Source organism: Microcaecilia unicolor, chromosome 11 (assembly GCF_901765095.1).
Source record: "Microcaecilia unicolor chromosome 11, aMicUni1.1, whole genome shotgun sequence".
Taxonomy (NCBI): Eukaryota; Metazoa; Chordata; class Amphibia; order Gymnophiona; family Siphonopidae; genus Microcaecilia; species Microcaecilia unicolor.
The window spans coordinates 47,383,972-47,397,415 of NC_044041.1; the positions used below are offsets into that span (position 1 = coordinate 47,383,972).

At 46.3% G+C, this 13,444-nt stretch overlaps 1 protein-coding gene across 1 annotated transcript in view; it reads left to right on the top strand.

Annotated features, from left to right (window-relative positions):
* PIWIL1 (piwi like RNA-mediated gene silencing 1) overlaps window positions 1–13,444 on the top strand; it is a 368,470-nt gene that overhangs the window by 330,090 nt on the left and 24,936 nt on the right. Inside the window, exon 18 of the mRNA XM_030218398.1 lies at window positions 653–800. Within this exon, the coding sequence (XP_030074258.1) occupies window positions 653–800 (148 nt within the window). The remainder of the gene's footprint in view (window positions 1–652; window positions 801–13,444) is intronic.

Below are 13,444 nucleotides of genomic sequence, written 5' to 3' on the forward strand. Positions count from 1 at the left end.
TCCCATCCATGTCCATCGATTCTCTGCCTTGCCCTCCCCGCGATGTCCCTCGATTCTTTCCTCCCCTCGATGTCCAGCGATTGTCCTGTGCCCTGCCCTCCCATCCATGTCCAGCGATTCTCCCCTGCCCTCCCCTCCCCTCGATGTTCTGTGATTCTGTCCTCCCCTCCATGTCCAGCGATTCTCCTCTGCCCTGCCCTCCCATCCGTGTCCCCTCTATTCTGCTCTCCCCAGCGATTGTCCTGTGCCCTGTCCTCCCATCCGTGTCCTGCGATTCTCCTCTCCTTCCATCCCATCCATGTCCATCGATTCTCCCCTGCCCTCTCCTCCCCTCGATGTCCTGCGATTCTATCCTCCCCTCCAGCGCAGCGTTCCGTTGCCTACTTGCCTTCAGTTGCTTTCGTTCGGAACATCCTGACGTCAGCTCGCCTCCAGCGTGCCCTTCTCTCTCACTGTTCCGCCCTCTGACATCATTACATCTTTATTAAAGGGCGGGACAGTGAGAGGGAAGAGAACGCTGGAGGCTTGCTGACGTCAGGATGTTACGAACCCAGCCAACCAGAGAATGTTGGCGGTACAAATTATATAGATATATATATAGAGAGAGAGAGATCTATACCACACACAGATACATATTTGTTTTGTTTAACAGGTATGACTTCTTCATTGTCAGTCAAGCAGTAAAAGTTGGTAGTGTTTCTCCAACACATTACAATGTAGTTTATGACAGTAGTGGCCTGAAACCAGATCACATACAGCGCTTAACTTACAAGCTCTGTCATGTTTACTACAATTGGACTGTAAGTATAAATTTTGCTCTCTTTTCCTAGAATATTGGTTTGACCATTCTAGAAGTATACATTTCATTTTTGTGTAATAAAAAAGTATGTAATTTCTATTTATTTATTAAGATTTATTTACTGCCTTTTTGAAGGAATTCAAAGTGATGTACAGCAAGAATAAGTCAAACATATGCAGTAGACAATTACAGCAGTAAAAATATTCCAACAGTACAAAGTATGGCATAGTATGTCACATTACAATGCCAACACAATAAAACATTTTAATAGCATAGGGCGTAAGCAAAGATGGAACATATAGATAGATAAGATAGAGTAACAGGAGTAAGAAAATAAGGGACTAATTTAAAGAGAGTTGCAAATGAGGTCAGAACGTTTCTTGAACATTATCTTGATCTTCTGCATTCCGTATTCCCCTCCCCTGTTGATTCACTCTCTTCCCCCCCTCTACTTTCTACCCTGATTTGCACTTGACTAGTTGTGATGTACTTTTCCTTAGCATTGTAAGCCACATAGAGCCTGCCTTGGTGGGATTATGTGGGATATAAATGTTCACAATAAATAAATAAATTAAAATTTCCTGCTATAATATGTGCAGCCAGTGTCATTTACGTCTTCCGTTAAAGGCCTGGTTGAAGAGCCAATCTTTCACCTGCTTTTTGAAATAGCGATAGTCTTGTGTTAAGTGAAGCCTTTCAGGAAGTGCATTCCAGAGTGTGGGGGCTCTATGAACTTATATAACGATGATCATACTTGGTAATCACTTTGGTTACATGGCCTCTCATGTCTTGAATTGATCTTCGGATGATCTGGGATTAAAATCACCCTACTAGATGGCATTACAGGTAGTCTTAGAAATTGATCAAAAAATATTTTTGACTGAGATTTTGCTTTGCTACTGCAATTGTACAATTTCTGTAGCACTATTTCCATTATGATAAACAAAAGTGCTTGGCCAACTGTAGGTTAAAATCTTCAATTACACTGGATTTCTGAATAGTGTTTAGTAGGGATGTGCATTTAATGCATCTTCAAAAAATTATGCATCTGAAATCAATTTTACATGTGTTAATCTACAAATTAACATGCTAAGTTGATGAATACTTAGTAAGTGACTGCAGATAAAAGACCTGAACGGTCCATCCAGTCTGCCCAACAGTCACACTTATTATCAATTCATGATTAAATCAACAGTGAGTGTGATTATCTACTTTATCATGAGTCTTTCATTGGTGTTTCTGGGACATAGACCGTAGAAGTCCACCCAACTCTGTTCTTATGTTCCACCTACTGGAGTTGCTGTCAAAGCCCACTCCAGCCTATCTGAATATGTTTTGTCATTTGCGGGACCCATACTGTAAAAGTCTGCCCGGTTCTGTCTTCATGTTCCAGTTAACAGAAGTTGCCATTGAAGCCCTTTCCAGCTTGTCCTAAACTTTTTATTTGTTTTATACCATCTATTTTCTAAATAGAGCTCCTCTGTGTTCATCCCATGTCTTTTTGAATTTCTTCACTGTTTTTGTCTCTACCACCTCCCTCGAGAAGGCATTCCAGGTATCGACCACCCTCTCCGTGAAAAAGAATTTCCTGACATCACTGCTAAGTCTACCACCCCACAACCTCAGTTCATGTCTTTTAGTTTTACTATTTCCCCTTCTCTGGAAAAGTCTACCACCCTTCAACCTCAGATATAGATTTGTTTCTATATTAATACCTTTCAAGTAGGACCGTTCATTTAACGTGTTTTAATGCAATTAAAACGTTAAAATTATTATCTTCCCTTAAAGTGAGTCATTCTGAAATCAGGAAAGCGTCCAAAAATGAACCTGAAAGAAACGGAATATAATTTCCAAGCACTTCCCTAGTTTCATGTATAAAGTACTGCTATGATCCTGCTCCCTATGGCCTGACCCTTTAGGCATATGCATGGACAATCTGTTCCCTCATCTCTCCCCCCCCACACACACACACAATAGCTTGCTGTCGGTCAGTGTCTCGTTTGAAGGTGTTCAAAGGATTTCTTGTTTGGCTTTGTTGTATTAATATCACTATGTTTATTTTGTTACCCTGCTGGTTTGGAGATACAGGGTGCAGTGCTTTTCTTTATATGGCTCAGGAAAATTGAATGCTGTTAACAGTTCACTCTGCTGGAAAAAACAGTGCTGCACTATCTAACCTGTCATCTGAAGGTTGAGATGTCATGTTTTTTGGGTGTTGCGGTCTTGTTTTCTTGCTTCTCAATGCTGAATGTTTATTTTATGCCAAATGTCTTCCTTGTTGCTTTGCTAGACCAGTCTATGCCAGTGAGTTACCTCCCCTGACCAGCAGATGGAGGTAGGGGGAAAAATGACAAGTTTCCAGTGACATCACTGGCCCAGCTTGGAGATGATACAGATTGGACTGGTGCAGCTGGGTTTTTTTTCTTGTTTTTTCAGCCTGACTCCCACAGACCCAGGTTTCAGCTGGCATCTCGCTGGTTGAGACCTTGGGGCAAGCATTTTCTCCCAGGCTTGGTCCATGGGATGCTGCCTGATTGAGTTGGGGGACTCTATGGTACACATTCAGCCTGTGCAGTTTGGATGGTCTTGCAGGCCTTGGGGGGTGGGGGGAGAGTCCCAGGGTCAGCTTCTAAAATTATTTCTTTGTTTCTTGGTTAACTTGTTTAAAAAAAAGTTGCCTGTTATCATCTTCCGCCTTCTCTGTTTAGGGTTGCTGGTCTGTGGGGGTCACTGATAGGCTGGGTCACTCCCCTCTTAGTCTTCTCCTGCGAAGAGGACCATTGTGCCTCGACTTCAGTGTGTTCTACTGGAGCCTTGAGTACCATCTACATAGTCGTCAGCAACAGCTTAAAAAAAAAAAGGTACCAAACAAATGTCCAAGCAAAAGTGCTTGAGCCCTTTGGAGAGAGAGAATCATCTTTGGCTTGGCTGGCTGTGTTTGCAGTCTTTCGCAGTCCTATCCATTGGTGAGCAGTGTTCTTTGGGGCCCCACAATTGAGGGCAAGAAGCATGGACATGTCTTCCGAACAATTGTGTTGAGTGTGAGGCTGCAAAGTTTTGGAGGCCCCCAGGGCTCAGTGTAAATTTGTATGGGGAACCCAAGTCAGCAGTTCCTGCCGCGCCTGAGAGCAAATGACAGGAGCTTGTGAGCAGAGCTGCTATACTGTCTGGCTGTGAGAAGGAGGCTTGTGCTGCGTTGGTTCTGAGTTTGGCGAGAACTGTCACCATTACTGATTCTGTGTCTGTCTCTCTTCCCAATGCAACACTGAACGCCCCACTACCATCAGTGCATTGAGTTCCTCTCTCCCAATCTCAGACGATCTGAAAATTCTAGGCATAACAATAGATCGCAACCTAACACTCGAAAACCAAGCTAAGGTCACGACAAAGAAACATTTTCCACACAATATGGAAACTCAAACGTATAAAACCTTACGTCCCCAGGGACATATTCCGCAACATGATCCAAACAGTGGTGCTAGCCTACGCAGATTACTGCAACGGAATTTATGCAGGATGCAAAGACCAATTTATAAGAAAATTACAGACGGCACAAAATGCAGCAGCCAGACTTGTATATGGAAGAACACATTTCGAAAGTGTAAAACCCCTCCTACAAAGTCTACACTGGCTACCAATAAATGCACACATAGCCTTCAAGATATGCTCAATCGCATACAGAATTATCTATGGCCTTGCACTGGACTACATGACCGAGCTAATTGATCTACCAATAAGAAACACGATGGAAACGAGATCACACCTGACCCTCCATTAACCTAGTTGCAAGGGACTGAAATACAAATCATATGTCTCTTCTATGGTCTATGCCCTAATTGTGACTGAATAGATAAGGATGGGCTGGAGTGTAAATTTTAAGGAGCTTCGACGTTAGCTTCAGAACCTAGTACAAGAACAGTGCTGGGTAGACTTCTACGGTCTGTGCCCTGAGAAAGGCAAGGACAAATCAAACTCGGTTATACATATAAAGTATCACTTACAATGTAAAATGAGTTTATCTTGTTGGGCAGACTGGATGGACCATATAGGTCTTTATCTGCCGTCATTTACTATGTTTATTATGTTATGTCTCCAGCAACTTTATTGGCACCCAACTCTGGAACTCGCTGCCAAAAAACCTCAAACTCATGAACAACTACCTTAGCTTCCATAAAATCCTGAAAACACACTTTTCAGGAAACTTCTCCCCCCAGCGTCTACTTAATACAAAAACAACCTAAATATCGACGAAATAACCTCAGAAATGAAAAACAATGATGCTATCCCCTACACCAATACAACTGTTTCTCCTAGACTATTATAAACATAGTCCACGCCAGTTTTGATCATCTGTATTAAGTGCTATACTTCAACTAAACCAAAATTCTGTAACCGTCTCTCTTGTAATATGTAAGCCACATTGAACTTACCAATATGTCTGAGTCACTGTGTTTTATGCTTGGGCGTGTTGACCCCCCCCCCCCCCCCCCCCCCCCAAGAGATCCAGAGTGGACAAGGACTTAGAGGACCCCCATTGTGTCTGAGAGGGACCTTAGTAACCAGGAGGAAAGTCTTCCCATGCAGGATCCTAGTGAGAAGACACTGACTCCCGGGGAAGACCCGTCCGTGGTCTGCATGTATCATCAAGGCGAACTGTTAGAACTTGTAGCTCAAATTTATACTGTGCTTAATTTTGAGGAGGAGTCACTGCCCATGGAGGGCAGTTCTAAGAAGGTAGATCCTTAGTGAAAGGGTATCAGGAGACCTCTGAAATCATTCCCTATGAATCAGGATCTCAAGGATATGGTCTATGCAGAGTGGAATTTGCCAGACACCCTTTGAGGCATGGCCAGGGCAATGATGAAGCTTTACCTTATTCCTACAGAAGATAGAGAATTGTTGAAGCCCCCTGCCGTGAATGCTTTGGTCACAGCGGTTACAAAGATTACTATCCCAGTGGGTGGGGTGTGCTGCTCTGAGGATTCTCAAGATCGCAAGATGGAGACATTTTTGAAGCATAATTTTAACCTCTTTGCTCTTGCGCTGCAGTGGTCTGTTGGCCAGAGTTCATTTTTGGTGGGCTGAGAGGGTGCTTGATGTGCCTTCCTCAATTTAGGCCATGATTGACAGGGAGATTTTGAAGATTGAGATGGGTGACTTCTTTTTGGTGGATGCCCTCTGATCTCTTGAGGGCTTTGATGAAGAACATGGCCTTAGTAGTGGCAGTATAGAGGGCTATCTGACTCCATGGTTGGGCGGCAGATGTATCTTCTAATTCTAAGCTCTGTATTCTTCCTTTCTGGGCTCAATGCTATTCAGAGAGGAGCTAGATAAGTAGGTGAAAGTTTTGGATGAAGCCAAAGTTCCCAGATTGCTGGAGGACAAGCCCGAGATGTTGGGCAGGGGGAGTTGGTCTGAGGCAGTTTTAGTGAGGCTCGTCAGCACAGCTGTTTCTTCCAGAGAACTCTGTCCTTTCATGGCAGTTGCAGAGGGGGGGGAGCGTCACCTTCCATCAACCCCGGAAAAGAATGAGGATCGCAGTGAAGGTGTTAGGCGCTCTGGTGGCGTTGGGTGGCCATCTTGCAGAGCTTTACCAGAACTGAACCAACTGATTACAACCAAGGGCGTAGTTTGGGGGGGAGCTGCTCCTACTCAAACTTCCTTGAACTAACCCACCACTATCTTCTCTTCTGGCCGCTGCTATGGCAGCCTGGAGGAACTGTGAACTTCCATTCTCTTCCCACTCCCTTCCCCTCCCTGGCAAAGCATAATGCAAACGTGCGTGGGGCCGTACTCATGATACGCTCGCCACTGCCGGCCTGCCTCCTCCCTCCCTCACCTCATAATATAAGTTCCTGCTTCCGGAGAAAGGAGGGAAGCCGGCAGCGTCTGGTGATGGAGAGAATGAGTGCGAGAGAGGCAGGAAAGGGCAGGGTAAAGCACAGAAGCTCGCGGTTCCTCCTGGCTGCCATAGCAGCAGCCGGGAGGAGTAGCTAGTAGTTTGGCGCCTATGTTCCTAACTTTGCTGGGGGGAGGGGGGTAGAGAGAGTGAGTGAGAGGACAGGTGAGGTAGGGAAGGGGAGTGAGGGAGGACATTGATGGAGGGGTGAGGCAGAGATGTTCAATGGAAGGATGAAGGGAGACGCTGGATGGAAAGGCATGAGTGAGATGGAAGATCCTGGGGGGGGGGGGGGGGGGAGATGCTGAATGGAAGAGGGAAGAGAACACTATGGAAAGAGAGAGAGAGATGGGAGATGCTGAGAAGGGGGAGACACTGGATAGAAGGGGGAAGGGGATGGAAAGAAAGGATGGGCAGGGGAGAGAGGAGAATTGCTGGACAACATGGATGGATGGAGGGGGCAGGGGAGAGAGGAAATTTGCTTGGAATGGATGGAGGAGAGGGCAGGGGAGAATGGAGAGTTGCTGGACATGAATGGATGGAGGGGAGGGCAGGGGAGAGAATAGAAATCGCTGGACATGGAGAGGAGGGCAGGGGAGAGAGAAGAATTGCTGGGCATGGATGGATGGAGGAGGCAGGGGAGAGAGGAAATGTGCTGCATATGGATGGAGGAGAGGGCAGGGGAGAATGAAGAATTGCTGGACATGAGGGGAGAGGAGGCAGGGGAAAGAGGAGAGTTGCTGGACATGGATGGATGGAGGGAAGGGAAGACTGGAAGGAGATGCACATGGATGAAGGGGAGGGAAGAGAGGAGAAATGCTGGACATGGATGGAGGGCAGGGCAGGGCAGGGAAGAGAGGAGAAATGTTGGACAAGGATGGAGGGAAGGAAAGACGAAGGAGATGCAAACGGATGGAGGAGAAGGGAGAGAGGAGAAATGCTGGATATGGATGGAGGGGAAACTGCTGAATTTAAGGGCTGGATCAGAACACTTTGAGGGCAGATGCTGAAACTGGAGGAAGGATAGGGACAGGGCTACAGATGGTAGACAGGACGCATCTTTTTTTTTAATTTTTAGAAGTCTTTATTGAACATTGTTAATTCTGAACATAGCTTACCTAACACATTTTCATTTCAAAAATACACATAACAATGTGCCAGTTGCATAACAAAGAATCTACAATATAGTTTGCAGTATGTAGTCAAATACATATTATACTTCAACTTTTTACTTTTTATTTGTAACACCCCATTCCCTACCTATCGCCCTCCTCTCTAATATCTCCCTCCCCCTCCCCAAATTCCCTGTCCCCCTCCCTTCTATTTCCCCTCCCCTCTCAAACCCTTCGTCTATTATCCAGGATAAGCTTTAACAAAGGGCCTCCAAATCCCCTCCCATTTATGCAGAATTTTTCTTTTCAGAGCCGTCAGTCTCTCCATCTCACATATATATTTCACTTTTGTAATCCATCCTGCAATTGGAGGGACTGATACCACCTTCCAATTCTTAGCCAGATTGATGCCGGCGGCATGCAGAGCTCCTCTCACCAGAAGCCACTGGTTCGAGGTGAGGCCCTCTGGTCTTTGTCCTAGTAGGAAAATCAAGGGATGCCACTGTACAGATTTCCCCACCCACATCTGCAATCTTGCACGCACTCCCCTCCAATAGGCCTGCGCCTTAGGGCATGTCCACCATATATGTCCCATCGACCCCACTGCTCCACATTTCCTCCAACATTCTCGCGACACATTAGCATACATATGGTGCAGTCTCATAGGTGTAAGGTACCACCTGTAAAAGACTTTTATGGCGCTTTCCTTTATAGCTACTGCCGTTGAGGACTTCAATATCCCTCTCTCCAATTTCAACCAGTCTACCTCTGATAGGGTAAACCGTAGTTCCCTCTCCCAATTCACACGATGTAAAATGGAGGGTTTAAGTTGTGCTATCAAATATGCATATAATTTCGTTATCATACCTCTCATACCTTGTGAGGCAACACACACCTCCTCCAGAGGGTGTATCTCTCTAGCCATGCATCCCAAGTATATAGGCCCCTGGAGAAAGTGTTGCAGCTGTAAGTAAGCGTAACGATCACTCGCTCTAAGTCCGTAGTCCTGCACTAATGTTTCGTATGGTATTATATCGGATCCCACATGTAGCTGCCCCAATAGATCTAGTCCAGCTTCTGCCCATTTACTGAATATGGTATGCCCCAGTCCCGGTTCAAACATCGGGTTTCCACTATTGGCGCCAGTCCCGATATTGGAGGCTGACGTTCCTTAAACATTAGGTCCCAGTAATAAAAGGTGGCCTGCACTGTGGGTGGGAATTTATCTACCCGGCCTCTAGCCTTCCCATCTATCCACATCAGGTGCCCCAGCTTGCGAGAACCTATCAATGCTTGTTCCATATGTACCCACAGTTTGTGGTCCTCTGCTCTAAACCACTCAATTGCTGCTTTAGACTGTGCCGCGTTATAGTAACAAAACAGGTTAGGAACCCCTAAGCCTCCATCCCTTTTACTCTTATATAGTAACGCTCGGGGCAAGCGTGGGCGTTTCCCATTCCAGATAAACCTCATCAAACTCTCCTGCCAACTCGACAAGAAGGATCTAGATAAACGCATAGGAAGTACCTGGAAGAGATATAAAATCCGGGGTAATACATTCATTTTAATTGCCGCAATTCGCCCCAACCAGGACAGTCCCATTGACATCCATCGATCCAGATCCCTCTGTATTTCTTTCTTAAGGCTCGGGTAATTATCTGTAAAAAGATTTGACAGGTTCCCGGGAATGCGGACTCCCAAATATCTTAAGTTCCTGTCTTCCCATACGAAAGGAAAAGATGTCTTTAACGTTTCCATCAATTCCGCTGGTACTCCCACCGCCAAGCCAATTGATTTACTGGCATTGAGTTTGTACCCAGAGACTCTAGTGTATTCCTCTATCACTTTCATTACATTTGGCAGAGAAATCAATGGTTTAGTCAAGGTCAGGAGAACGTCATCTGCAAATAATGCTATTTTGTGTTCTTGCGCTCCTATCTGAACTCCAGCAATATCTACATTCTCCCGAACTGCATCCGCCAAAGGCTCCATTGCCAATGCAAATAAAAGGGGGGATAGTGGGCATCCCTGTCTCGTGCCTCGACTCAAGAGAAAAGCTCCGGAGTTCCCCCCCATTAACTCTCACACAGGCCTGTGGTGTCGTATAAAAGGCTTGTATCCAGGATCTGTAGAACTGACCTATCCCTACCCTTTGCAATACTTTGTCCAGGAATCCCCAGTGGACCCGGTCAAAGGCCTTCTCTGCGTCTAATCCTAACAGCACCAGTGGTCTGTCCTTCACCTGCGCTGCATAAAGCAGATCCAAAGTTCTCCTTATATTGTCCCCTGCCTGCCTTTTAGCCACAAACCCCGCTTGATCTGGGTGAATCAGATATGGGAGTTCTCTACTCAGACGGTTCGCCAGTACCTTTGCTAGTATTTTAACGTCCGTGTTCAGTATTGAAATGGGGCGATACGATGCACATTCAGTTTTGTCCTTGTCTGGTTTTGGTATAACCGCCACCCAAGCCTCCATCATCGTTTTAGGAAGTGGAGCCCCGTCTCTTACCGAATTGATAACCAAGGCCAAATATGGCGCTAGCTGACCAGCAAATTTTTTAAAAAACTCGTTTGTAAAGCCATCTAATCCTGGGACCTTCCCTGTTGGTAGTGTTTTAATCACCTGGAGTACCTCTTCCGCCTTTACTGGGGTGTCAAGTTCTCGCTTCTGCTGTTCTGACAAGACCGAGAGACCCCTCTCCTTTAAATAGTTGTCAATTTCCCCAATTTGTACAGCAGCATCCCTTCTATATAGGGTTTCATAATATTGAGCAAATCGCTCCCTGATCTGACCTGATGTATGTAGCATCTTACCCTTCTCATCTTTCACTCTCAGAATGTGTCTATCTGCTCTCATCTTTCGTAATTTATGAGCCAGCAGTCTACCAGGTTTATTTGTGCTTTCATAATATACTTGCTTTAGGCGTGCGTGCACATATTTCAAACTCTCCTCATGTAGCTCCCTCAACTCCAGTCGCACCGCTTGGAGCCTTCGGAAGTCCGCCACAGAGCCCGTGGTCCTATACCGGGCCTCCAAACCCCCCAGCCTCTCCACACACTGTGCCAAACGCGCTCTTCGCACCCTAGCCTTCTGACTAGCACATTTAATAAAGTAGCCTCTTGAGACTGCTTTAAACGCATCCCACACTACACTCAATGCAGGACCCGAATCCACATTGGTATCAAAATACTCTTGCAAAACTGGGGTAAATTTAGCCACAATGTCCGGGTCCTGCAGCAAGGAGTTGTTCAGCGTCCACCTGCTTTGCCGCACCTCATCTGTCAGAGATGGTACTATGGCCCAAGCTGGGGCGTGGTCTGAGATAGTGATATGACCAATATGTGAGTCCCCCCCTCCCTCTGATAAGGTCTTGTCAATAAACACATAGTCAAGTCTAGAGTAAGAGAGGTGCACATGGGAGTAGAAGGTGTAATCTCTCCCCCTAGGATGTCTCAATCTCCACGAGTCATAAAGGCCCATCGCCTCCACTAAATCTCTCAATGCCTGAGATACCTTGTAGTCAATTGGAGCAGGAGGAGCCGAACGGTCGTGTCTCGATTGCATGGTGGCATTAAAGTCTCCTGCCATCAGCAGCTTGCCTCTAACAAAATTTTTCAATTCCCTTTGGAGCCGCCTGAAAAATGACTCCTGCCGCTCATTTGGAGCATACACATTGACCAGAGTGTATTCCTCCTGCTCCAAAAGAACATGCAGCAGGAGATATCTCCCCTCTGGATCTTTTTTTACACGCTTCAATTGCACTTGAACATCTGTTCGAAACATAATGGCTACTCCTCTTTTTTTAGTCCCCTTTACATCTGATGCACAATATACCTTCGGGTACTGCCTGAGGCGGAGCAAGCCCTCATTTTTCCTCAAAAAGTGGGTTTCTTGCAGAAAAACCACTTGTGGGTGCATTACACTTAATTCACGGCCAATTGCATGTCTCTTGTATGGGGAATTTAACCCTTTTACATTGTAAGTAAGAAATTTAAAATCCGTCATTGAATTTACTCATGTCATAACACTTCAGTGATGAAAGGTTTGTACTTATCCCTAATCCCCCCTCCCCACTTATTCCCTCCCTCTCCCCTATCCTCTCTTCCCCCCTCCCACCTCCCTTCTCTGTTCCCCCCCCCCCCCCCCCCCCCCCACCCCCTGTCTTTTACCCACCAACTGGTGCAACAGCACCTCTTGGGAACTTAGAGCAAGTAACTCCACCAGCCAAACAGTGCAACGTGTTTAAACAATAACTAGTTATAAGTACATTTCCTATCTCGCCTAACCCCCCCCCCCACCCCGCCCCCCACCCCACCGCATTTTGCACACATACAGCTCTATGCGTCCTCCACCTTCCAGCCTTTGACAACCTCCTATCTTCATGGTCTGATCCCTCTCCTCACATTGATCCCAAAAGGGAGCAACACACCACAGATACAGTTTCAATTATTCCAAGTCAAGCTGACCATGTTCATGTTTGCGGTGCTTTTTTCTTCCCAACCTTCTCCACTCGCTTCCACCGCTGTAATTTGGCTTTTGTAGATGGGGCCAACTCCTGCGACATAGTTTCAGTTGGGGCCAAACCCGCCACATACAAACACTGCCATGCTGCTTCTACCTTACGACAGCGGACTTGCTCTCCTTTTATTTCAAAACAGATAGCAAATGGAAAAGTCCATCTATAGGGTATCTTTTCCTTCACCAGGATCTCAATAACAGGTTTCATTGTTCTTCTCTGGGTTAAAGTAAATAAAGAGAGGTCCTGGTATATCGATACACGTGCTCCGTTGTAGTCCACCATGTTAGTCTGGCGCGCTTTCTGCCATATCTGCTCTTTACTGGCATACGATGTAAATCGGACGACCATGTCCCGCGGTCTGTTTTCTCTAGGTTTACCCAACGCTCTATGGGCTCTATCGATGCCCATTGCTCCGACATCAAAGTTTTCTCCCATCAGCTTTTCACAGATCGCCCGCACCACTGTCTGGACATCCTCCTTCCCACCATTCTCCGGAACGCCTCTAAACCGGAGATTTTGGCGGCGACCTCTATTTTCAATATCGTCCAACTGGAATCTAAAGTCCTCTGCTTGTTCAGCCATCTTAATCTCCTGTCCACCTCCTCATTCTTCTCCATCTGATCATCTGCTCTCTCTTCTAACGTTTCCACCCTGCCTCCCAGCTCCCTTAGGTCCACACTCAGCGCATCCACATGTTCTAATATTTCTTCCTTAGAAGCCTGGATTTCGGCGCGAATTACCTCAAGGCACTTCGTCAATTCTGACGGGAGGGCCGTCATTGGAGTCGAGTCACCGCGATCTGCCCGGGAGCAAGCCGGCTCCGTCTCTGGTGAGCTCCGCAGTTTAGGGGAAGCAGGGTGGGATAGGCCTCGTAGCAGTTGCCTCGTGGCGAGTCGCTCGCCATCGCGAGGTGGCAGGCTGGTTTTTTTACTCATTTGTAACGTTGGGAGCGATCGTCTCCACGTTTCTACCGTTTCAGGCTGAAAATGATCGAGATTATCGCATAGAATGCTTAATTAAAGGTGGGGAAGGACAGAGCTCGAAGATCAAGCGGCCATTCAGCTACGTGACGTCACTTCCTCTCTAGACAGGACGCATCTTAAGGACACAGGAG